Genomic DNA, 25,491 nt, shown 5'->3' on the forward strand with positions numbered 1-25,491 from the left:
ATTTAAAAGAAATAATAATAACAAAAAAGTAACGCACTTGCTGACAACAGGAGAATAGCACTTCGCTCGTTGTCAGCGGATCATCGCCCATGAATTCTTCCTCAACAAAGGGCGCGGATGATCGGATCGCAGAGACAAATTTATTATTATTAGTTTACAATACAACATTATTTAGTTTACAGTACAACAATAGTATCGATGGCTTTCCCTCGATGCACCAAAAAAGGCTTAAGTAAAAAGGCTTAAGTTGTGATGTTGTCATCCGTGGATGGCTCTCCCACCGAGACCAACAATTCAAGCACTCTTCCGCGTCAGAGGGCCCTGCAGAATGAGAAAGAGTTCTCTCTTATTGTAAATATATGCTTAATCAAGTTTGAAATTATTTTACCCAGGAATTTGTTGAACTTTGCTCAACATGTATATAAAATTTTTTATTGTGTCAACAACAATATTGCCCCAAAAGGCCGACATCATTGAACCATGATATCATAAATTGCTACTTCATTAAATATTTTTGAAGCAAAAGCGCATAATTTTTTGTTACGTTTGATTTGTCACTGGCAAAATTTTCATCCCCTCCCTTGACATCATCTTCCCCCACTAACAATAACTAACCAAATTTTCCTCCTATATATTCACCCACCTCCCACTTTTTCTTCTATTTCCTGAAAATGACCAGAAAAAAAAACTTGTCGAAGCTCGCATTAGTCAGTACATGATGGAAACTTTCTCCAATTGTCTTTTCGACACCTTTTTTTCTCTATTCTCTTCCAAGTGTAAACATTTTTAATAGAAGGTTGGGGAGCGTTTTATCTGCAAAATTGTGTTAAAAAGTGACAGTACCAGACAGTTACCCGGATTTGACAAAATCTTTCTCTTTTACACAACCGCACTCACATAATACACACACACACGCAAATACTCACTTGCCTTTCTCCTCACACGTAGTCTCCACGAGGCTACAATTTGTAAGCCCACAGTTGACCCGTAAGGGCCAGTACCAGGAGGCAAAATTTCATTCTGGTTAGGTCTGAAACGTTTGGAACGACCCCACAGAAAATATTCTCCATCGCAGTTTTTTTCAACCTTCCTGAAAACAAGGACCAGTAAAATGTCCGAAACAAATTTACGGACCAATTGTGTCCCGTATTACACACACACAGTGTTTTCATTATATTACACTACATTACGATAATTATGGAAAAAACTTGTAAATATTTATCTGGCATATTTGTCAGGTTTATACATAAAAGGCCAGTATTACACTATAAAAGTTTTGTCAAAGTGCTTGTATAAAACTTGAAAAATGCGACCAATAAACTGATCGATTGCATTTGCTCGAATGTAATCGATCAGCTTATTCGTTGTATTTTTCGAGTTTTATACAAGCACTTTTACAAAACGTTTATAGTGTAATGCCGACATAAAACAATTGATGATGTCCCGTTTTATACAGATTATTATTTAAGATGCCAGTTTATACCGAATTTTATTTTTCTCAATGAAATATGATCATCAGGTCATATTTGAATATTTTTTTCGTGAAATACATTTTTGTTTACTGTGATTTGCAGTAGCCCTTTATTTCCACACCATTCAGCAATTTTAGCAGTAATTAGCAAATTACACTTGAAGCAATGAATTGCGACTTTCGACTAAATGTAGTGATATCTCGTGTTCATGATTGCAAGCCGTATTGTAATTATTAACGTCTATTTCAAAGGGTGAATAATTTTATCGAGTATCCATGCTGACCACTTATGCCATCGTCGCGGACCAGAGGTTGAGAAATACTGCTATATTGTATACGTAGCTATGAACCCCCCACCCCACCCCCCGTCATTTCATGGGAAGGGGATATCACCCACTCATGGAGAAACTGGTCAAAAATGCCAACAAAAATAAGAATAAAATTCTTATTTTTGTTGGCATTTTATTGCGGAAAAATTCCTGAATAAAAAAATGCAGTCGATCCCGCTTATAACATTCCAACTTACAATTTTCTACCGCTTCGTACGACTTATTTTCGTGGTATCAACATTAAGTAATTCTCGTGAAGATTTTTCCTGTTTAAAGCGTTTCTTCACTTACAACGTTTTCTCATAACAATTTTTTGAAAAACGTTATAAGCGGGATCCACTGTAAAAACAAATTCTGAATGATTTGACGACTTGTAAAATGGAGTAAAATTCAAGTTATGAGGGAAATTTCAATAGAAAAAAACAAATATGTGAGATATTCTAGGGGTGAAATGGGATATTGTGTAAAACTGTAATTTTAAAAATTGTGAGTGAAATATAAGTATAATTAAGCATGAAACTTGAAGACGACAGAAATTTCAATGAAAATTATATGTGGAATTGTGACTAAAAAAATTATGAGTATGAAATTATAATACAAATTATATATATATATGCATGTGAAATTTCAATAAAAAAAATCACGATTAAAATTTCAATTAAAAAATCACGATTAAAATTTTAATTAAAAAATCACGATTAAAATTTCAATTAAAAAATCACGATTAAAATTTCAATTAAAAAATCACGATTAAAATTTCAATTAAAAATTATGCAAGGGCCGCTGGGTTGCACAACCGTACGACCACAGGAGGCGCCGCTCTAAGAGGACGCCAAATCAGAGGTGAGAGAGCGAAAAATATTTATATTGATCAAGAGAAAAATTAGGGAAAACGATTTCTGTCAGCTCTCTAAGAGGGGCAATAAATCCGAGGTGAAGAGCAGGGCCGTTTTGAGAGCATCTTGGTACTCCCACCCCAATGCAGAGCAGTAACTAGATACCTTTTGAGCCGGGACAAGCTGACATTTCTGTGCCTCCGTGTAATGTGGAAGGAGCAGTTAAAAGGTGGATTCGACTTCCCCACTAATCTAGCACCCGGGTACCGCACCCGCCTACTCCCCCTCCCCTTTGTTGCGGCCCTTCTCCATCTGGCTAAAAATTTAGGCCTACCTCTTGCCTACGCCTACTATTAAAAAATGTAACATCTAATTTTCATGAGACTTCCTCTGAGGGACCTCACGAACACCCCCCCCCCCCCGGGGACGTTCCCGGGTAGGCCCGTGCGTAAGACTGCACTGGTGAATAGGCAAATAATAATAAGGAAAAAGATTTCGTGTCCCCTCCAAAAGGCGCACCATATCCAAGGTGAAAGAGGGAATATTTAAAAAAAAACAAAAAAGAAGAAAATGATCTCTGTCCACTCTAGGAGGGGCGCCGAAATCGTGAAGAAAGAGCAAAAAAAAGTTTATTGACTGCAAAAAAAATTAGGGAAAATTGTTTCTGTTCGCTTAGGAGGGGCACCAAATCCGAGGAGCAAGGGTGCAATTTTAAAGAACGACGCAAAAAATTTGGGAAATGATTGCTGTCCGCTGTAAGGGGAGGTGGGGGGGGAGACAAAACCGAGGTGGAAGAGCTAAAAAAAATTAATATCGATCAAAAGGAAGAAAAATTGGGTAAAATGATTTCCATCAGCCCAAGAAGGGTAACAAATCCGAGGTGAACAGCAGGGCCGTATTGACAGCAATCCTGGGACCCACCCCCCCCCCCCCAATCCAGGGACGCAATTAGAACTTTTTGAGCCGGGTCAAGCTCGCATTTCTGCGCCCCCGTGTAATGTAGAAGGAGCAGTTAAAAGGGTGCATCCGACTCCCTTACTAGTCCAGCGTCCGGGCACCAGACCCACCTACTCCCCCCCCCCCCCCTAGTTGCGGCCCGGGTCTATCGGGCTAAAAATTCCGCAAAACTTTTGCAAATTTTATTATCTCATTCTCACGAGGCCTCTACATCTGAGATCCTCCGGGGATCGCCTCATAAGACTGCACTGGTTAACAATTAAAATAACAATAATAATAAGGAAAATAATTCCGTCCCCTCTCCAACAGGTGCACCCAGTCCGAGGTGAAAGAGCAAAAAAAGAAAAACGTAAAAAGATAAAAATATATGTAACAAGCAAAAGGGGAGGGGGAGAAAGAGTGGCCAACGCGTTCTTACTTCTTAGAGGGGAAGGTGTGGGACATGGAAAGAAACCAGTTCTAACAATCACAGAAGGCCTTTTAACAAGATACAGCTCATTTGAATTTCCACGGTTCATTTGTAGCCAATAGGAGCAGGCAACACAAGCGAAAAAAGAAGCGATTCACGGCTCATTTTAAACCAATTACAGGAGGCGTTTTAACGGGCAACGGTTCACTTTCATTTCTGCGGCTCACGGCTCTTCACGGTTCATTTGTAGCCAATAGGAGCAGGCAACACAAACGAAAAAAGAAGCGATTCACGGGTCATTTCTGACCAATTACAAGAAGCGTTTCAACGGGAAACGGTTCACTTTCATTTCTGCGGCTCTCGGCTTGTCACGGTTCGTTTGTAGCCAATAGGAGTCGGCAATATGAGCCGTCTGCCGTCACGGTTCTTTTCATAACGTTTTCAAAAGCCTGCTTGTTCTTGGTAGTTTCTTGTATGCGATGGAAGTGTAAGAGCCGCGGTTCTTTTTTCAAGAACCGTGGCTCACTCACTCTTTGAAAAGAGCCGCTCTTCTAGACGGTTCATGAGCGGATCGCCCATCACTACTAGGTAAGTGATCACAAGTTGTTATTGCCTCGATATTGGCGGTAAATAGATATTAGTTATAGCCGTGTTGACCTAAAATTAGATTTTGTTTGGTTCCCAGGTGTTATTGTTATCAACCATTTCCATAACGTCCTTGAATGTTGATAGATAATCAAGTATTTTCATCATCTCTTAGTTATTGTTATAATTATAATTAATGAATTCATGGTTCTCACCAGCAACCTGTTTCTTTGTTGAATCACTGAATTATTTCTCATTTTAAGAAAAAATGTCAGTGATTGAGAAGCTGGCTGTCATGGGAATCCGTAGCTTCGGCCCGGATGACCAAAACAAGCAGCTGATAGAATTCTTCAAGCCTCTAACATTGATCCTGGGCCCCAACGGGTCTGGCAAAACCACCATCATTGAATGCCTGCGGTACATGACCACCGGCGACATGCCTCCGAACAGTGATCGTGGAGCGTCCTTTGTCCACGATCCGAAGATGGCTGGAGAGACTGAAGTGAAGGGTCAAGTCAAACTCCAGCTGAAAGATGTCCTCGGACAGAAAGTCATCGTCACCAGGAACCTTGTTGCCACCCAGAAACAGAAGAAAGTCCAGATGAAGACAATGGAAGGTGTCGTAACTCGTATCGGTGCCAGCGGGGAGAAGTCCAGCCTGAGTTCGAAGTGTGCAGAGATCGATAAGGAAATGATAACAGCACTTGGTGTCTCGAAGCCGATACTCAATAATGTTATATTCTGCCACCAGGAGGAAGCCAACTGGGCACTGAGTGAGGGAAAAGCGCTGAAGACTAAGTTTGATGAGATATTTGCATCTATGCGTTACATAAAGGCTTGTGAGGAAATCAGGAAAGTTCGGCTTTCGAAATGTAATGATATCAAGTTGTTCAAACAGCAGGTGGAGAGTCTTAAAGAAAACAAGAGGAAAGCGGAAGAGTTCACGGCGAAACTTCAAACGACTGAGACTCGTCTCTGTCGGTGTAAAGATTCCATAGATGGCCTGCAGGAAAAGCTGAAACCCATCACCGATAAACTCGAGGAGTTCCAGATCCAGGAGCACAAGATGGGAAAGTTGCAGGCAGAGCTCGAAGGTAATAAGAAGTTGCTTGAAAAGTATGAGAAAGACGAGCAGGAGAAAAGGAGTTCTATCACCGATTTGTTCGAGGGTACAAAAGAGGAATTGGCGACCGAGATGAAGAATTTCAACACCATCACTGAACAGAAGAAGCAGCAACAGAGGAAAGTGAAAAGTCAGGTATCAGGTGTCGAGAGAGAATATGAGAAGGCAGCGAAGGTCAGATCAAAGCTTGTTGAAGAACTCGGAAAACTCAAAGCAGAGAACAAGCATCATCAGAATCTTGTCAAAGACCGCGATAAGAGGTTGAAAGACATAAACGAGGAGCTCGGTCTTCGCGAGGAGGTCCCGGAAGCCGATGAGCCCCTCAGAGATTATCAGGTCCAGGCCATAATGAGGCAGTGGAAGCAGAAAATCGGAGCATCTGAACAGAAACTCAACCAGACGAAGAGTAGTTTCGAAGTTAAAGAGAATAAGCTTCAGGCTGCATTGGATGAAAAGCAGGACCAGAAGTCCCGCAAAGCTCAAGAGCAAAAGAGCTCATCTGAGAAGATAGTGAAGAACAAAACGACCATCAGCAACATTGAGACGGAACTTAGCCAGGCTAGTTCTTTGGCGGCAAGGCAAGATAATATAAAGGAGGACTTGGAAGAAGCAGAGAAAGAGCTTTCTGCTCTACAAGCAAGCATTGACGTCAATTCCCTGCGGACGAGAATATTGGAGTGTAAAAACCGGAAGCGGGAAGTCGAGCTGAAATTGAGTCAGTTGAACGAAGAAATGAACCAATTACAAAAGGAGAACAAATTACGTACCGAAATTGACCTTGTTAAAAACGACAAGGCCTCTAAATTGGATGCGTTCAATAGATTAGCGCAGAAGCACAAAGATACCGTAGTCCACTTGGTTGGTAAAATGCCAGAAAGGAACGTCCAAGATTGTGTAACATCATACACTAATACCATCAGTAACGAGATCCAAAATTTAACTAGAAGCATCAATGACAAGAAATCGCTGGTCTCGTCCTTGAAAACGACCAAGGATTTCCACCGGAACGAGGTGAAGAAGAAAGAAGAGCAACTATCGGCTTATAAGAGTAAGATCTTTGACGTCTGCGGTAGCGAAAATTTTGACGAGAGTTACAGCACCCTGGAAAAGACAATCAAGGAATTGCAGGACGATCATGGCGCCCTCTCTGGCAGTTTGTATTTGTTCAACAAGTACATTGAAAAACTGAATGCCCGTAGAAGCTGCCCGCTATGTACCCGAGAGTTTAAAAATCCGAATGAAGCGGAATCCCTCAAGCAAGATCTTCAAAAGAAACTCCAGCTCGTCCCTGGACAAGTAAGCAAGAAAGAAAAACTGATCACTGAACATCGGAAGCGGTTGGACAAGATGCTGGAAATCAAACCTTTTAAGCAGGATCTCGTTACCATTTCAGAAGTCGAAATACCAGCATTGCAGAAAAAAATAAGTGATGTTTCATCGACTATCGAGAAAACTGTTGCCGAAATTTCCGAACTCGAAGACACATTGGAGAGCAAGCAGTGCGATTTGAAAGCCGGCTTGGACATGCTGCCTGACTTGGCGAAGTTGGATCAGTACCAGCATGACCGGGAACGCATCGAGAGAAGGCTGTCAACATTGTCGTGCCAGCTGGGCAGTAGCGACATTAACCGGACCGTTGAGAGCGTCAGCGAGGAGATAAGTAGCTACCAGAAGAAGATAGAAACAATCCGGGACACGATAGAACAGAACCAGCAGCGGATCAGCAACTTCAATGAACAAGTGCAGCACTTGAGGGGACAGATAAACGACCTAATGTCCGAGAAAGTCCAGATCGCTGGTAGACTGCAGAAAAAGACATCCTTGGAAGAACAGATCGCCTCGCTGAACTCGGAAAACACTGAGCTGAACGAGTTCCTAAAGACCGTCAGGGGGGAGCTGCTGTCCCTTGAAGAAGCCGTGAGAGATCTGCATTCACAGAAGCGGGAAGTTTTGAAAAAGAAGGAGCAGGAGCTCGAGAAGATAAGGAACATTATCAAAATCGAAGAAAAAGAAATTGAGTTGGTCAGAAACATGGCAGTTGAGATTGATAGGTATGTCTACGAGAAACGGGCAGAGCAATTGACCATCCAAGAGAAGAACATAGCCGATGTGTCCTCGTCCATGGAGAGAAAATCGAGGGAGAAAGAGAAGCTGCAGAAAGAGGAGAAAGAGCTCGAGAAAGCCATCGCCAACCAAGAACTCAAAATGCGGGAATATAGAGACAACATGCAGCTGTTCAATCTGATGGAAGAGATCAGAACCAAGAAGGCTGAGTGCAGCAGGTTGGAGTCCCAGTGGAATAATTTTGAGATAAGATCGTTCCTCAGCGAGAAAAAGCGCCTGCAGGAGCAGGAGAAACACTTGACAAAAGAGCGTAATGAGCTCGAGGGACGCCAATCGGAATTGAAGAACCAAGTTTCCGAACTGAAAAAGCAACTCCAAGACAGGATGTATAAGGACGCTGAGAAGAAGCACAGGGATATGGTGATACAGCTTCGGACGACTGAGCTAGCCTGTGAGGATCTCAACAAGTATTACATAGCTCTGGACCGCGCTATCATCAAGTATCACCAGATGAAGATGGGCGAGATCAACAAGCTTATCAGAGAGCTGTGGATAAAAACGTATGCCGGGAATGACATAGATTACATCGAGATCCGTTCGAACGAGGATGAGACTGAATCCGGTATCCAAAAGAGGAGGGTGTACAATTACAGAGTGGTCTTGATCAAAGGCGATACTGCTGTTGACATGAGGGGTAGGTGCAGCGCGGGACAGAAAGTCCTGGCGTGTCTGATCATACGTCTTGCGCTGGCTGAAGTTTTCTGTTTGAACTGTGGCATATTGGCGTTAGATGAGCCGACGACTAATCTGGATAGAGACAACATCTGCAGTCTCGCTCGAGCGTTGATAGAAATTGTCCAGGCAAGAGCGGAACAAAGGAACTTCCAGCTGATAATTATTACTCATGACGAGGACTTTATAGAACTTTTGGGACGTTCCGAAACTGTAGATTATTTCTATAAAGTGTCGAAAGATAACCAGGGTTGCTCGCGTCTTCAGAAATGTCTGATTTCAGAAATGTGAATTTGTTGTGTTTAGTTAATATGAATCTGTTCTTTCAACATAACACTTCATTTAAAAAATGTATATGTTACGTTTCGTTTTTTTTTGTAACCATGAAAGTTTCCGAAAAGTAAATTTTTTTTATTTGGAAGCGCAGTTTCTGTCAATAAATTTAGTTTTTATTGTGTGAAAATCCACTTTATTGATCGGGTGGCATTGTAGGCAGTGACACATTTAAAGGGGGGTCTCTGCGAGAGAGAGAGAGCGCCATAGCCCATGCTGGGAAGTTTGGGGGAAACAGCAAATTTGAGGAATAAATGGTCAAGGAAATTAGTGAAATGGAAGAAGAGCGGCAATATTTATATAGCCCACAAGTAGTAAAACCATAAAAACATCTTTGTCTAGAGAACAGGGAACTGTGTCACTGAGTGACCGAACAAGTGACCTAGATACATAGGCAGAGGTAGGAGGGGGGAACATGCATGATGATGATGCCAATTCATGCATATGTATATATATTAACTGCCGATGAAATCTTACCCGATCCACTTCCCAGTGCCACCTTTTTTCACTTGCATCCTGTAAAGATGTATAAATACGCCTGTGACAGTTAATGCATAGACTATAAGTTGTATATGCCCGTGGCAGCTAAAAGGTTAAATCAGTCTGCTCCATCATTGATGCCCCTCCACCCATGCCATGATAGTTTACAAGTATGTGAGTAATCAAAAGAGAGTGGAAGCACGTGAGTGAGCAAGAATGTGACCTATAGGATGTGAAGAACCAAAAGAGTGACCTGGAGTGTGTGTGCACATGGGGCTGACCAATAGAGTGGCCTAGAGAGTAGGTCAGTGAGCAACCAAAAGAATTACCCGGAGCGTGTGCAAGAATGAATGTTCAAAAGAGCGACCTAGAGACATAGGCGGAGATGTGCAAGGTGGAGTGGGTGACCAAAGCAGGGATTTGAAGACGACATATTTACAGAAGAGGAGTACAAGTGGGTTATAGCACTGGGCGGAAAATTCTAGGAATGAATTATCAAGAAAATTGGACTAGATTGGGAGAAAGGCTGCAAAATTTGTGTAGCCCACAGAGGTGGCGAGACCATAAATTTGCCTCTAGATTGAGGAAATAAAAGGATATTTTGAAAGAATGTAATGTTTGAAAGGAACGTTTCTCAATTTCTAAAAAGAAAAAAAAGCAGTGCTACGAAAAAAAGCTTGTGAAGTGCACAGTTGCGCAAGTTAGGGGCTGTTCAAGTATTACATAAGCAAAGTTTTAGCCATTTTTGACCCCCCCCCCCTGTCAGCAAAACTTCGTCATAAGCTCTGCCCCTCTGAATCCAACTCATATTTTCATAAAGGGTGGTTGATGACGTAAGCATTATCCAACCCCCCCCCCCCTTGTCAGCAAATCTGAAACCCCCTCCCCCTATCGATGATGACATAATACTTGAACGGCCCCTTAGCAACTTCAAAGGACATGTACCGTGAACAGGTATTATCCACATCCATTCCTTCTTCATAACAAAAAAATTGTGGGAACTATTTGAACATATAATAAAAATATTAACGTTCTTATTATTATTTTGTAGGATGACAGCTGCAGAGCTGAAAAAACACCAGACCGAAATGCCTGTGACTCTTTTCAAATACAATAATGCTTATCTATTTTCCTCTCAAGGGATCCTCAATTTATCACAGATTGTAAGTTCACTTAGTCTTCTCTATCACTAAATTAAAACTGGTTATGAATATCTTTTTTCTTAGAATTATAATCTATACATGTGTTTTCTAGTGTTGTCTTAAACTTGAGCACAATTTAACTGCCATTTGATACAGTAACCACTCATTATATTGCTTGTTTTCGAGATTATAATTGTTAGCTTGAAGGTTATTTACAATGAAACGCCTATATAATAATATTCAAGGGACCTAAGAAACGTGCCAATACATAGGAGTCATCATGAAATCAATAGGCTTTCTGGATATTATCCCGAGGTGAACAGGAAAAAAGTGGTGTTTCTCTCCACTGGGAATCGAACCTAGGGCCTCTTGCACACCGAGAAAGTGTACTTACTATTATATCATAGAGAGTCTGTCCTTTTTTCCTTAAAACACGCACAGTAGCATGATTTTTGCTGAGTAGAGACATTGCAGCCTCTATTGATTTCATGTATTTTAGTTGACCAAAAATCATCATCCATCTCTACTGCCCCCACCTGAAGGCCATTGGCTGAAGTTAAAAAGAGGCGGCAATGTCTCTACTCAGCAAAAATCACGCTACTGTGCGTGTTTTAAAGAAAAAAAGGATTTTCTCTCTATGGTATATAGATAAGTGTGATTGCCCGGTATGCAAGAGGTTCTGGGTTCGATTGACGGTGGAGAGAAACGCCACTTTTTTCCTGTTGGCCTCGGCATAATATCCAGAAAGCCTATTGATTTCCCATGCATCTTAGCAGAGCAAAAATCATCATCCAAAGGATTCATCGTTATGGATAGAATATATTAACACTATGAACAGTGCATCAAAACCAGAAAGTAATATCATGTACAGGGTATCGTTATGTAGAACTTTCACTTTACTGTCTAATATTTGAAATATATTGTTTAGTAGGTGCCCTGGAAACAACCTAGAAATCATATTAATGCTTTTTACTAGTTCTCATTCTAAAATTTCTTTCAGGTTATTTGTTACACAAGTGTAGTGCTGATGAACGATGCTTGCAGAGCAGCTTATTCATCCAGCGCAGGTGGATTTGTGGGCACCAAATACGATACTTATTTCTATGTATCATCGTACGCATGCTTCATGATCACGATGATCTTACTGCTTTGCTTTATTCTTTCACGGGCATCATATTTTCTCATGGGACGAACAATCGTTGTAAGTTTTCATGTTTTTTTATGTTATGCTAATGAGTGTGTGTACTCAGTTGCATTACTTTTGACTTCCAAATAATTAGATGGAATTCAGAATACAAAAGTTCCCAAATAAGTGGTTTGACAGCCACTTGATCTTGATTGATAAAATAATAACGATGGAGAAGTGTTAGAAAAATAAAAGTGGAATTTGTTGCTACAAATGCTCATGATAACCATAACATCTTAATTTTGCATTTCTCTACTTCAATTACTACTACTACTATTAAACCACACATGCACCCTGTCCATATTCCTCTATGGCTGCGGCTCTCAACCGGTGCTCTGTGGAGCCCTTGGGGCTGCTCGTGCACTTCCCGGGGCCTCCCCAGCTGCTTAAGGAAAATGAAATGAATTAGTAAAGTAGATAATAAATTAAGGCCTACATGGCTCCGCCATAGGAATGCAACCAATATATAAGCCTATTGGTAACCAATAGGTTGGCTTATTGGTTGTATTTTTCAAGTTTTATCAAAGAGCTTTTACAAGACTTTTTTTTAGTGTGATCCCGCCCTAAAGGCTACTGTTAAACCACACACATGCACCTCATTCCTCTATAGCACTTCTAACAAATTAGGTACCTGTTGGAATGTGAGTGTACATGTTGTGAACCTGACATGAAACTTGTTTCTGTGTAATGCTTGTTATACGTAGTACTGCCCCCATCTGCCATCAGTTTTTTAATAACTATGAGCGAAGCATAATTGTTTAACGATTGAATAATTGTATCATTGTAGGCCTGTTGCTCTCTGTGGTGAGACTTTTTAATGGAGAAATCAGCCCAATTTTTTTTTTTTTTTTTGCACCTCAAAGTAGTTGGGAACCACCATTCTAAAAGCTGGATGATCTCATTGGATTTCTTTGTTGTTTCTTGATTATGGTCGAAAGCAAGTCTTGACCATAACTTTTCCCAGATTTTCTTTAGCAAAATTTCCATCACATTTCCCCATTCTCCAAAAGACCAGTAAATGATATTTTTTAACGTTTTCTTTTTCTCCATTTTTTGAAGAATGGAAAGAGACTCGTTCTCATCTTCAATGATATAATCAAAGCAAATTTTTTTTGTACACCTGTTTGATGTTTTTTATCACCCCTTGTTGCATTGGCAAAGATGTAACATCAGAAGGTAAAAAAATCACTAATTTCCCCCACAATTATTTTGGTCATAGTTAAATGGATTAATGTGGTCTGTAACTCACTTGTAGGGATACTCACTATTGTTAGCGTTTCAAAAAAGCCATGTTTAAAAGACAAATCCTGGTAATCCAAATTTTTTGCTAATCTGAACAGGTCTTGCTCCAATTAGTTCAGATTAGCGTATATTTAGTTCTAGTGTATATTAAAGTTTTGGCCAAATAATGGGAGGGGAAAAAAACAATTCCGAAAGTTTTGATTATTTTTTATTGTATAATTTTCATATCGTATAAAAATATAATTTTTCTCTAAAATGTGTCTAATTTTCGGGGTTGACTTATGCGCGAATATACACTGTAAGGGTTTCTTAATTGCACACACATGAAGTTTTTCATGCCGATGAATTGATGATAAAGTTGAATTGTTCATATGTTGCATGATACATCTCTTTCTTTTTCAGGTGGTGGCATTTTGGGTTTGCTGTTCAAGCTTTTCCATGTGCTCAAGCATTCTGTTGTTGACATCAATAACATATCCCCATCCCCCCGAACTTCAAATCGCCGGATTCAACAATAAAATTGCTTCTTCAGTGAGTTTCATTTTTATCCTTGTTAATCTAAGGATTTTCTACTAATAGAGCTTATATTATTCCTTCAAAATATAGCTAATAAAGAGTATTGCTGTACATTCGTCGCTCACAGGTGGGTTTAATTTTGATACAATTCCTACATGGACTGGATACCTAAAGTATGTAAAAGTTTCCTTCGGGTATGAATTTTTTTTCCATGACATGCCCGAACTGACTATGAAATACTGATTCAGGCATACATTATTCTAAGTTATTTACCCAACCAGAGGCACAAGCATGTAGAAAACATTGAGGGGGGGGGGGGGGGGGGGCAAGGGCGTAGCCAGGGGGGGGGGACTTGGGGGTCTGGTCCCCCCTCCTCCCCGAAATGTGAGAAAATGACTGAAAAAAGGGAAAAAGATGGCCAAATCTATTGTTCTGTCACTTTGGTCCCCCCCCCCCGAACGAAATTTCTGGCTACGCCCCTGGGGGGGGGGGGCTGAAAGTGGCCAATTGTCCCATATGTCACTGGACTTGAGCCGTACACAGAAGGGGGAGGAAGGTGTGTTGCATTGTATATTCATTAATTATTGGAGGGGCTCAGCCCTCTCACAAAATTTATTGGGGGAGGTGGGGCTGAAATAGTCTTAGTCCCCCCCCCCCAGGTCTTAGCATATATGTGCCCAATGGTCATGTCATGTAAATTTTTGGAGATTTGTTCAGCCCTGATTTCTGCCTTATTTTGCTGTGTAGAATCCTCACATTTGCCTTGTAGCATGACAAAAATTTATGAGGCATCAATTTACACATAACTATCACATTTATTAACATGAGCACAACATTAAATGGGAACACAACATTAAAATGAAGACACAACATTTACGAATAAAATCACAGACGAACGCAACCATATGCAAACTCTATTTTCCCTCTCACGGCAATACAAGTCTTTTACGCCCGCAGTGCCATTTCCTATTGTTAAATCACTATTTTTTTTTAAAAATCTTACACTAAAAAAATCTGAAATTCTTACAAACCATTATCTGCATTTTGTGTTTTTTTCCTCTCTCTTCACCATCGTAAAGCTTTATAGTAACCCATAAAGTTGCTCTTTCTTTCCCTCCTTTCTTTATAATGTAGCTTTCTGCTATATAAATGTGAGAGTGAAAGAGATCATGTGGAGTGAGGGTGAAAACAGGACTCTAAAAAAAATTCTCTTATCTACCTTATCTGTTATACTTTTTCTTTTATATTTTTTTCTTTCCCCTTCCTCTTTCTAAGGTGCGGCTAGGTTAGAACAAGGTTTCCATATTCATCGCTGATTTGTTAAATACAGATAATCCAAATTCTGTGTCAAATCAAAACCTTGTACGCGAAGTGGTTAATGGTGTAACCACAGTTGTGGTTAATTTTTTAATTCCTCAGTGTTGATGGGTTTCTTTGCAGCTTTTGTCTACCAGTAGAGTAGTTAGCAATGAACATAACTAAACCTTTTGATACCAGTAAATTGAACTTTTTTTTGTAAGGGAATCTTTCGATTGAACATGCTTTTAGAAATTAATTATTTGTTTGCTTGCTTCCCAGGGGTACCTGTGAATGATGGGGGGGAGGGGGAACCGAACTTTTTTTTTTTTCGAGAGGGACCCACTTTCAAGTAGACATTGAATATGTTGACATATGTTGACATTGAATCTGTGTGTAGCAATCGATTACATCGAAATCAACTGCATTTGGAAAACTTTTCTAGATTAAGGGTATATACTTGACCCTTTGTTTTCCACGAGTCCTTTATGGCACTGTCCCATTTTCGACAGAATACTTAGTATACAATTATACAAATTAATGAGAACATTGGTCTTTCATCCAAGCTCAAGGACCCCCCCCCCCTTCCTTGAAATCATTTGATTTTCCGGGAGGGGGGATCCCTGGTTGAGAACCCATGGTCTAGATAAATTATGTGTTAACATCCTTTATCAGGTAATTCCTAGTTATTTTTTTTTAATTAAAACTTTCCCCCTGTTTTTTACAGCGAATATTTTAAGAATTTTACATATCTATTGATGTGTGTTGAGTACATTTATTTGATTCAGTTACTTGATGTTATGCATTTTTGTTCTTCCAGGCACTAGGAATTTTCAATGCCCTTCTGTATGCCATCAGTTTCCTTCAAGCATACAGAACATGCCGGAGCCAATGGATCAATTCTACGTCCCTCACCGCGAACTACGATTGAGCGTGCATCACGTGAATAAGACATTCCATTGTGTTCCTCCTTTTTTTCCCAAGATTTTTGGAATTATCTCTCAGATGTGTGTGTGTGTGGCACATTGTTTGAAACACTGGATAGTTTCTAGTCATTTTTTTTACCGGGCAAAAATGTTTGCTCTTTTTTTTTCCCCCAAATGTTGATTAAAGGCATGTCCCGGAGCCCCAAGAGAAATTAGTACAATATAATCTGATCGTAAATAGGCATTACTTGATGAGAATCAGCTAGATGTCCTCTAAATTATTATTGTAGAGTAGTGTATCATATTGATATGCATTTTATTAGTATTCATTGCAAAATGAAGTTCAGTTTTAAAAGAAAAAGCTAATCAAATTTTTATGCATCATTTTCCGAAATTTTTGGTATTTGACCGTGTAGCATACTTCACAAACCCTCCAAGGGTTGCACATTCAGAATTCAAGTTTTAAGATTTTGGGGGGCAAAAAATGTATAATTTGTAAGAATCCTTGTTTTCGTGACTTCAGAGGGAAAGAAATCGGAATCGTTTTATATAAGTATTTTCCTGTGTATAATCAGCAGATTGCATGGTGCAAAAAAAATCAGAATTTCATAAGGATGGGGAAAAACTTTTTCTCTTCCCCCCCCCCCCCAGGTTGGACACAAAATACTTAGAAAAAGTTAGTTTTTAAAGAGATTAATTTATGGCCTGTAGATGCGAGTCATGAAAAAATTGCCTCCCCCCCCCCCCCCCCCCACAAAAAAAAATTACCAACAACACCTATAATTTTTTGAGAAAGCATTATTGGCGAATGATATCTGCTTTATATGCAAATTATACAATGGTATTTTTTTCCTTAAAGTAGCATTATATTTATGGAATTATATGAAAAAAATTACAGAACATGTATTTCGATATAATTGTTATGTTCAAAGTCTGGATAGCTGTATAAAATTATTAACCGGGCCCCCACTTTCTCAAATATGTGTCCAATGCTACTCACAACTACCATACTTTTGTTCATTACCTCTAGTTTGTGAGTTATTTACTAATTGCAACAAAGTATTGCAGGCAAGCCAGACAATCACATAATATACAGGCTTCGTCCTCAACTTTGTATCAGATGTTTGCAAACTCATGAAAGTTTTTGTCACTCATACGAAATGTTAAATTCATTAACCCGCCAGGATGGTCAAACAGCTCAATATGTTCCTGTGGTGGTACTAACAATGGTTGTAAGAACTATGTTTCAATAACTTCTTTTCATTCAACCCTGTAACGATCAGGGACGAGATTCCTTAACCCAACACAAATGGAAGAAATTTATTCAAGCTCTCCCTATTTTTTCTTTACCTCTTTTCTCATTATCATGAAACTTCATTGTAATCCTATAAGTGGGAGTTGTTTTTTTTTCCCTTTTATTGTTTTTCTTTGTCAAGCTGTGTAAATATTTATTCTTCCCACGTGACTGTGATTTCTTTTCTCAAAAAAATTATAAAAGAGAAATATACTGCACTCATTTCCGTCCTCCCTCTTATGTCTATCATGTAAACAAGGAAATCAGTTTTTCCGATTTTTCACCGATACTTCAGATACAGATGAACAAAATTTGTTGCCAAAAACCAAGATTAACAAGAAGAAAGATGTTATTTTTCTCCAGACTACGTCATATCAAAGAAAGAGGTTTTCTGGATATTAGTGCCGAGATCAACTTCAGAAAGAAAATTTGTCTCCACTGGGAATAAAATCCTATCCTCTTGCATACCGGACAAGTGAGCTATCTATCAGAGCTGCTCGTAGCGGTGAGCAACAGGTGAGATCACACAGTAATAGAAGTAAAAAATATACATATACAGGGTGATTCAAAATTCAACGTACAAACATTTATGGGAGGTAGAAAACACAAAAACAAAACAGAATCACATAGGAATGTATGACTGGAAACCCCAACCTGATCAGCTGGAGGATAAACGAACATGCAGAAATGACGAGCCAATAATGGGTAGAAAAACTTTATTGAGCAATACTTTACACGAGGACAGTACGTGTACGCGTTAAGTTTCACAAGTGCTCAAAGTTCTTACCATCCATATCATAAGAATCTCCGTCGCAGCTGCAAATGTCTGCAAAATGCCAGGTATTTTTGAAAGGATTCAACAATCAATGCATCGCCATTGTGAAGTGTGCATAACGGTGAATAGTAAGAACTTTGAGCAGTTGTTGTGAAACTTAACATGTACACATGCTGTCCTCATGTAAAGTATCGCTAAATAGTTTTCCCACTTATTATTGGCTTGTAATTTCTGCATCTTTGTTTATCCTCCAGCTGATCAGGTTGGGGTTTCCGGTCATACATTCCTATGTGATTGTTTTGTTTTTGTGTTTTCTACCTGCCCTAAAAGTTTGTACGTTGAGTTTTGAATCACCCTGTATATAAATACAAATACAATGCCACAACAGGCAAAATGCCCAACGAGGTGGCTGAGAAATCAAAAGTAAATTTTTTCGTAATAGCCTAAACAAGGTGTCTTGAGTCAGCTAATTTGATTCTAGAATCTTTATCAATTCTCGGATTTTTACTCTCATTAATTCTAAATTGTACATTGGTAAGAAGATATCTTTCAACATTCCAGAATATTCTGTGATAATTTATGAATCCTTGATTGCCCCACTCCTCTCCCACCAACAAGGCAACTTTACTTATTGAGTAAACACGAATAGTAGCATGATGCGCTGGATGGAGGCATTGCAGCCTCTTTTTAACTAAAGCAAATACACTCCAGATGCAGAGGCATACGTGGGAAGGTGCTCCTTTCCAAGATGATCAAAAATTTCAAATGTTTTCGAATGTCTTTGTAAAATTCTTAAAACATTAAAAAAGAAAATACATTTATGCACTATCTTAAACCATTTTCTGTCAATTTATAACAGAATTCTCGGGAAGAAAATTATTGCGCTTTTCCCGCTAAAGCTCAATCCTGCGTACGCCTCTACCCGAATGTGATATTTTTCCAGCCTACGACATATCAAAGAAAGGAAAACCTCTTTTTGGCATGTGTCGTAAGCTGGAAAAATAACATCTTTTTCTATTGTCGCCATCTGTTGCTTATTTGCTAAAGATAAAGGAAGGCCCCACTCAGCACATCACGTAACTATGTGCTTGTAATCGATAAGAATTGTGTGTCTCCGGTGTATAGGGGCCACACTTAACCGATATGCAAGAGGAATCTGGTTTGATTCGCAGTGGAGACAAATAACTTTTCTTTCAGAAGTTGATCTCATTACTAATATCCAGAAAATCTCTTTGGTTGATGTAAACACTTCTCAAACACTTCTTTTATCCCAGGTGAGATTGTATATTGAATTCATACGAACAGTCTTATTCAGCATAACGGGATGACATATTGATTAATAGGCGCAAGTGTAGGTATATTTGTAGTCATCATGGTATATTTGTAGAGAATTTAAATATGTCACGGATAATATTTATGAATTCTTGATCTGTTAACAATTATTTATTCATCTACAATTACAGTGAAACCTTTATGAAACGGATCGTCAATAGACTGAAATAATATTCTGTTTTAGACAGATTTCCGTTTAATAAAGGTGCAAATAAGAGCACTAACCATTGGACAGACTATACAGTGTAAGTTCCTGTAAGTTCTAATGCAGCCTTTATCTTATCAACCACCTGTCGTATGAGTCCAATGTAAAAATACTCAAAAGGCGTTCAAAAATTACTATGTGCTGAGAGTGAAAATACAGTGTGTAACAAAATAAAAAATCTGAACTTTTATACGGTCCCCCCCCCCCCCGCCCTCTAACTTCCAATTAGAAAGTTGTTGCCATGCCCAACAAAAAAAGAAATCCCATGTTTTTAACTGCAATATTCGCTGAGATATTCAATTTTAAAAATCAGATAAAAGTTGGGAAAAAGACCATGAAAGTTAATAGACACCCTCATTTATGCTGTCCTTTCCTATCTTTTCTCCGATTTTTGAATTAAAATAACTTAGCAAATATTGCGCTTAGAAACATACAATTTTTTCCGTTGGCCTCTGGAGATACAGGGCAACATTAGAGGACAATGGGACTGTATAAAAATTTATATATTTTTTTATTTTGTTACACGCTGTATTCTCACTCTTTAAACTGGTACAGGGTTGCATTTGAACGCCTTTGGAACATTTCTTTTAATTGAAACTATAACTTCACGACAAACGGTTGATGAGATAAAGGCCACATCAGCACTTACAGGACACCCTGTATTTTGGGTTTCAGGTCAAGACAGGTTTCAGTCTCATACAGTGTCCATCTTATAGACAGGTTTCGCTGTACTTAAATAATGACAGAAGTCTTTTGATAGATTTCACGTGTAGCGTGCAGTGTTTAATATTTCGCTATTCCATGTGCTTCCTGATATGCACTTGCAGAGCACAAACTGTGCACATTGTACATAAGAATTAATTATTGCCTTGCATGTTTGAATCCTAAAATGTAGCCAGAAGCGATAATGGTTTCATCATATTATTCAAGATATTTTATGGAAGGATAATCAAGTTTCTACAGAAAATTGTAATAAGACGCAACTGTGAAGAGAGGCAAAGCCGATTTATTTTTAGAATTATATGTGAATTGAAACTTTTTTTGAATCGGCATGCAATATGTGATGTTAGTTTGAAATACTCCAAATACAGTATTTGTTAATATAATTGTATGGGTATATGCCTATCCCTTGGGTATCTTTGATGTACCGAGCAAAAATATGTATATATACCTGCAATCTTTTCCTCCAGTTTGTTTGATGTATGCTGCGTCTCTCTCTGAAGGCATTCCACATACATCAATCAAAAGTTCCTTGAATCGCTCAAAGACAACATATGCATAGTGCACATAATGTATGCCAAGGGTGCTCAACCTTTGAGAGAGTGGGCCACGGAAGTGATCTGTGAATATGCCACGGGTCACTTACATGATCTGAGAATGTGCAGCATGCCTCTTAAGTCATGTGGAAATGGGGGGTGTGGGCCGCTTGAGTGATGTAGAATTGTGCCACAGGCAGTACCATCTTAACCCATGAGCCCACCCAGGCACCTTGTGAAAATAAGATCTGGTTAAAAAATTTCGAAAGTAGGCATGCCTCACCAAATGGGGGCTTCAGAAAAATCACTTTGTCTAGGATGCTCTTAAGATGCCACTGGTCACTTAAGTGATGTGTAATCACTACTTTCATAAGTCATCTGTACATGTGTTGTGAGCCACTTAAATGATTTGGGAATGTGCTGCAGACCACTTAAGGCATGTAGAATTGTGGCATGGGCCTCTTGAGTGATGTAGAACTGTGCTACGAGCAGGGCCATCTTAGCACCATGCCCCCCTCCCCCATGCAAAGTGATATTCTTGGGTCCCCGATCAGCTGAAAGTACCTGCTTATGAATTTCTATGCTTTCTTGTGCTGGAACCCAAGTTGTGCTTGGTTTGAAAGAAAGTTTTCTTTCGAAAAACAGCACCAAATCTAATTATAATGTGACCCACGCATTGAAACTGCACCGCTAGCTGCTCAAATGATATGGAACTGTGCCAGGTCACTCAATTATTTGCATATGTGCTGCCTGTTAATTTTTACAAAATTAGGTTTGGGGCCGTGTGCTACATTTGAGTACATATGATGTAGACTGGTGCTTCTCAACCGCTGGGCCGCAGTCCAGTGCGAGTGATCCACGGCTTCATTTTTCCTCATTTATTTTCCATGTATGACCAGGTCTCTCACTCACGAAAATGAAATTAACTGGCCGCAGGTTTCCATTTATTTGATTGTTTTCAATGGGGAGTTGTGTCATACACTGGCAAATGTCTTTTGATGATGCTTTAACAATCATGTTATGCCGAATATATTCTTACAAACTTATCTCCAAGTACAAAATTATTTTTCAGTCTCGATATAGAATTCTGCATTTTTGCAAAAAATTGTGATCCAACGATTGGGTGACTGTAATAAATTGCTCGTTATTGAAACTTGTGAAATTGACTCTCGATTATGGATTATATTTGGGCAATCAAGACTCCGTTACGTTCATTCTGAACATCATGTGATAATATAAAGTGAGCACTGGTAACGATTTATCACTTAAAAAACTATATCCTTGCACTTAGAGCTGTATATATATATATAAACGAATAGAGATGTGTGTGTTATGTTTATTGATTGAGAATTCTTGTATTGTTTTGACAATATAACATTTGTTTTCTCGTATATCTTGATGAATAAATGATGCTGAAAAGAAACTATTCATTGTTATGTAATAGAGCAAAAACGATAATGCATACATGGGGATAAACAGACAGCTCTTTTCTCGGCCCAAGATGTCAAGGAAACACATATTCTGGATACAGTCAGTCCCCCGTATTCGTGGTTTTTTTTTCAACACTCAGAAATCGTCATTCATGTGTTTTGTTTACAAAATTTGAGTTGTGCATATTTAGAATGGCTCGCTAATGACATTACTGTCATCACCAGAGCCGTGGCAGCCCCCAAGAGAGAAACAGCCCTCTTGGATTGGATTAACCTTTTACCACAATGTGCACAACCACTTCTACAGAGCCAACTGAAGAGACTATAAAAGACATTGTCACGTTAGCGAAACAGGTGGGTGGAGAAGGGTTCAATGATATTGATATAGAGGAAGTCGAACAGCTAAATTAATAGCAATTCAGAGGTGTTGACCGAGGAGGAATTAATGCAGGTTGACTGCTCCTGAAACTGAAGCGGTACCAGATGAAGATCAATATAAAGAAGTAGAAGACAGGTTCACCATGAGTAAAACATAGTGGAAAGGCTTCGCACGTTCAAATCAGCAATGGATTGTTTTCATGGCATAGATCCCCATATGGTACGCTCTTCACATTTAGAAAAATTGGTAGAGGTCCTTGTCATCATATTACAACATACTTGATGATATGAAGAAGACACGACAAACAGAAATCACAATGTTCTTTCAGAAAACATCGCCAACAATCGCCATACTCTTTCCCATAATATTAAATAAACGAGATATGCAAGAAGAATACCATGGTTTCGGTTATTCGCAGATTTCCCATATTGGCGGTAACCCCCGTGAATACGGGGGGGCGACTGTATTCTGTCAAGGTGAACTCAGCAAGAAAAGTCATCTAGTCTTTGCCGGGACTCAAACCCAGGCCATCTTGCATACCAGGCAAGCATGGTACCACCCACACCACTGGAGACACGACCGTGCCTTCCTTATTTGGCAGCAAATAGTCCCCATACGTGAATTTTTTTCCTTGACTGTAGAAGCTGCCAGACTGACAATGAGTGAAGAGGTGTGATTGTAGTGTCACATTTTTTATAAAATGGCAGGAAAAACTTGAACGCTACTGCATTAATTGTGATGCAGGATCCCCAAGCGCAGATCCTGTGGGGGACCATCACTCCCTACCAAGAGCTGAATATACAGGGAAAATTGTCTGTCCCATGAAATATGTGATGGTCCGATGCACCTGCCATGGGCAAAGATAGGGAGGAGACCATGGGAGAAATCCCCAGCATCAATGATGGAACCGAATGATCTAATGCAGCGGTTCTTAACCGGTGCACCGCGGAGCCCTTGGGCGCTCCACAGGGGCTCTGCGGCCGCTTGAGGAAAATAAAATAAAAAACAGTAATTTGAAGAAAATAATTATAATTACTTTAAAATTAAAATAAATCAGTAATTTTGCTGAATAAGTAAAAAATAGGTCTACGGGGCTCTGCCATAGAAATTATATGTCTAAAAAGGGCTCTGCGAGTCAAAAAAGGTTGAGAACTGCTGATCTAATGTAAATATGCATGCATATGAACAGACATCATGTTCCCCCAGCCTTCCAAATCCTATATAATAAGTTGCTTCTCCAACACATCGAACTGGATCCACTTGCCACCATTCCTCCTGAACAGGGATGCCAGAAGTAAAAAATGTTTGGTATTGCTCGAGTAATGAACATAATGTTCACTGGATATGTATGAAGACCATACATCACACATTCAACAAAAACGTCCCGTTTTTGGTAAATCTCCTGAACTGAGGAAGGGGAATGAGCTATATTTGAATGATATTGGTGTTGCTGAGCAACACAAGCATATAGCATATATATGCTGCAGTGTTCCTACTCCTGAAGATATCCCAGTAAAAAGAAATGTTTGTGAACAAACATTCAAATGTTCAGATTACCACATTTCATTGAGGAAAAATATGGTAAACTGGGATCTTATACGGTAAAATAAATCGCAATTGTGATCAAAAACGCTGAACTTGACAGACATCTGAAATGATATACTTTTGTTTCACACTCAACTTTGATAGACATCAAATATTTAAATAATCTGGAAAAACAAGACGAATGTGAACAAACAAAATTACAGGAATGTCCCGTAATATGGGACACAAGTGGATTTATAAATTTGTGTTGGGCTTTTTTTTTTTGGGAGGGGGAGAAAAAAATATGTGCTAAAACAGCAGTTCTCAACCTTTTTGACTTGCGGAGCCCTTTCAAGTAAAAAAATTCTGTGGCAGAGCCCTGTAGGCCAGTTTTTTAATTATTTATCAAAGCTACTGATTTATTTTTACTATTTCAAAATACTTAATATAAATTTTAGTTTTTTTTAATTTTCTTTGAGCGGCCGCGGAGCCCCCGGAGAGTTCCCAAGGGCTCCGCGAAGCAGCGGTTGAGAACCGCTGTGCTAAAACAATGACCTAGAAAGCGTGTATAAGGACGACCGTGAACAAAACAGTCACCAAAGCAGATGGCGCCAAATCGGATCTGGCGATGGGGAAAAAATAGTCACCAAACAGTGCTGTATCATATATTGGCAAATTTATCATTCGTGCATTTGATCATTAGATACAAAACATTCATATGCGATGAGCGTCAGATTCTTTCTCGATAAATTACAATAATTTTTTATTTCCATCAATTACACCTACGGATATCAAACAACTAAATAATAACACATGCTGCTGCAGCAATTGATCGCCACCACGATATTGTCCAGGTTATCAGAACTCTTTGACGGCTTGTAGAGGGTTGACGTTCCAGTGAGCTTTCTCCTTCATCTCTCGCTCGACCTCCTGCACGTAGGGCTGCAGGTAACGCACGTCGTCCTCGAACTTGGTCCACTGCTGCTTGGGAAGGACGGAGTGCTGGATGCCGAGCTGGTGCGCCCTGATGATCCTGAAGGTGCGTTCGTCCTTCACTTTCTGCGGGAGGCGACGTAACGCCTCGATGACCGCGGGAGACTCGTACAGGCAGTCGTCCAGCAGAAGGCCGTGCTCCTTGTGCCAGCTGTGCTTGAAGAAAAATTTCCTCATCACCGGCGTCTGAAGCAGCTTCTTGATCGGCATTTTTTTCCAGACGATCCTTAACTTTTACGTATAGACCTCTCTGAATGTAAATATCTCAGACGAGAGCTCGGCACAGTTAAAGGTCACTGGAGAAAGGAGCTGTAGATGAACTATGATCTGATTCGACTTTATTATACAGGGCTTTCAGCTTCCAAAGTTGTTTCCTGTTAACCGATGTTAAAAACTCTCGTGCTATTTTTGCTGACTATATTTTTCGAAAGAAATACGGCAGATTGGATTTCCGAATGCTGGTAAATACGACATATTGCCAATTATCGCCAAAAAATGATGCCAAAAGTAAGTAAAGTTGCTAAATATTTCTGAAATCACAGAAAAATTGCCGATGGCGGGATATAAACCACTACAACAGGAAGTTATCAAACTTTTTCCACCCGAGGCGTCCCTTCCCCCCATTCAATGTTTATTCGCCGGCTCTCCAAGTTGTTTAGCAAAGAATCTCTTCGAA

At 39.5% G+C, this 25,491-nt stretch overlaps 3 protein-coding genes across 3 annotated transcripts; 2 read left to right on the plus strand and 1 right to left on the minus strand.

Annotated features, from left to right (window-relative positions):
• The first annotated feature begins 4,523 nt into the window (after positions 1–4,523).
• Positions 4,524–16,380, plus strand: LOC149069102 (uncharacterized). Its single transcript, XM_089251152.1, has 5 exons — positions 4,524–4,590; positions 10,371–10,482; positions 11,462–11,662; positions 13,292–13,420; positions 15,522–16,380. The coding sequence occupies exons 1-5, from the start codon at positions 4,565–4,567 to the stop codon at positions 15,630–15,632; spliced, it is 579 nt and encodes a 192-aa protein (XP_089107278.1). The 5' UTR covers positions 4,524–4,564; the 3' UTR covers positions 15,633–16,380.
• Positions 4,577–8,927, plus strand: LOC149069103 (DNA repair protein RAD50.L-like). Its single transcript, XM_089251151.1, has one exon. It carries the CDS (start codon positions 4,856–4,858, stop codon positions 8,795–8,797), a length of 3,942 nt encoding a protein of 1,313 aa, XP_089107277.1. The 5' UTR covers positions 4,577–4,855; the 3' UTR covers positions 8,798–8,927.
• An 8,177-nt stretch (positions 16,381–24,557) lies between the features above and the next one.
• Positions 24,558–25,157, minus strand: LOC149069104 (cytochrome b-c1 complex subunit 7-like). Its single transcript, XM_089251153.1, has one exon. The coding sequence runs from the start codon at positions 25,023–25,025 to the stop codon at positions 24,681–24,683; it is 345 nt and encodes a 114-aa protein (XP_089107279.1). The 5' UTR covers positions 25,026–25,157; the 3' UTR covers positions 24,558–24,680.
• Positions 25,158–25,491: the final 334 nt, after the last annotated feature.

Source organism: Pholcus phalangioides, unplaced genomic scaffold (genome assembly GCF_987345545.1).
Source record: "Pholcus phalangioides strain wild (caught in Gottingen) unplaced genomic scaffold, Ppha-v1.0 ptg000024l_1, whole genome shotgun sequence".
NCBI classification, from domain to species: Eukaryota; Metazoa; Arthropoda; class Arachnida; order Araneae; family Pholcidae; genus Pholcus; species Pholcus phalangioides.

Bases quoted from the DNA above. Each gene is read 5' to 3' on its own strand.
- LOC149069102 (XM_089251152.1), top strand. From the start codon at position 4,565: ATGAGCGGATCGCCCATCACTACTAG. The intron at 4,591-10,370 runs GTAAGTGATCAC...ATTATTTTGTAG, and splicing joins GGATCGCCCATCACTACTAG to GATGACAGCTGCAGAGCTGA. The intron at 10,483-11,461 runs GTAAGTTCACTT...AATTTCTTTCAG, and splicing joins TCCTCAATTTATCACAGATT to GTTATTTGTTACACAAGTGT.
- LOC149069103 (XM_089251151.1), top strand. From the start codon at position 4,856: ATGTCAGTGATTGAGAAGCTGGCTGTCATGGGAATCCGTAGCTTCGGC.
- LOC149069104 (XM_089251153.1), bottom strand. From the start codon at position 25,025: ATGCCGATCAAGAAGCTGCTTCAGACGCCGGTGATGAGGAAATTTTTC.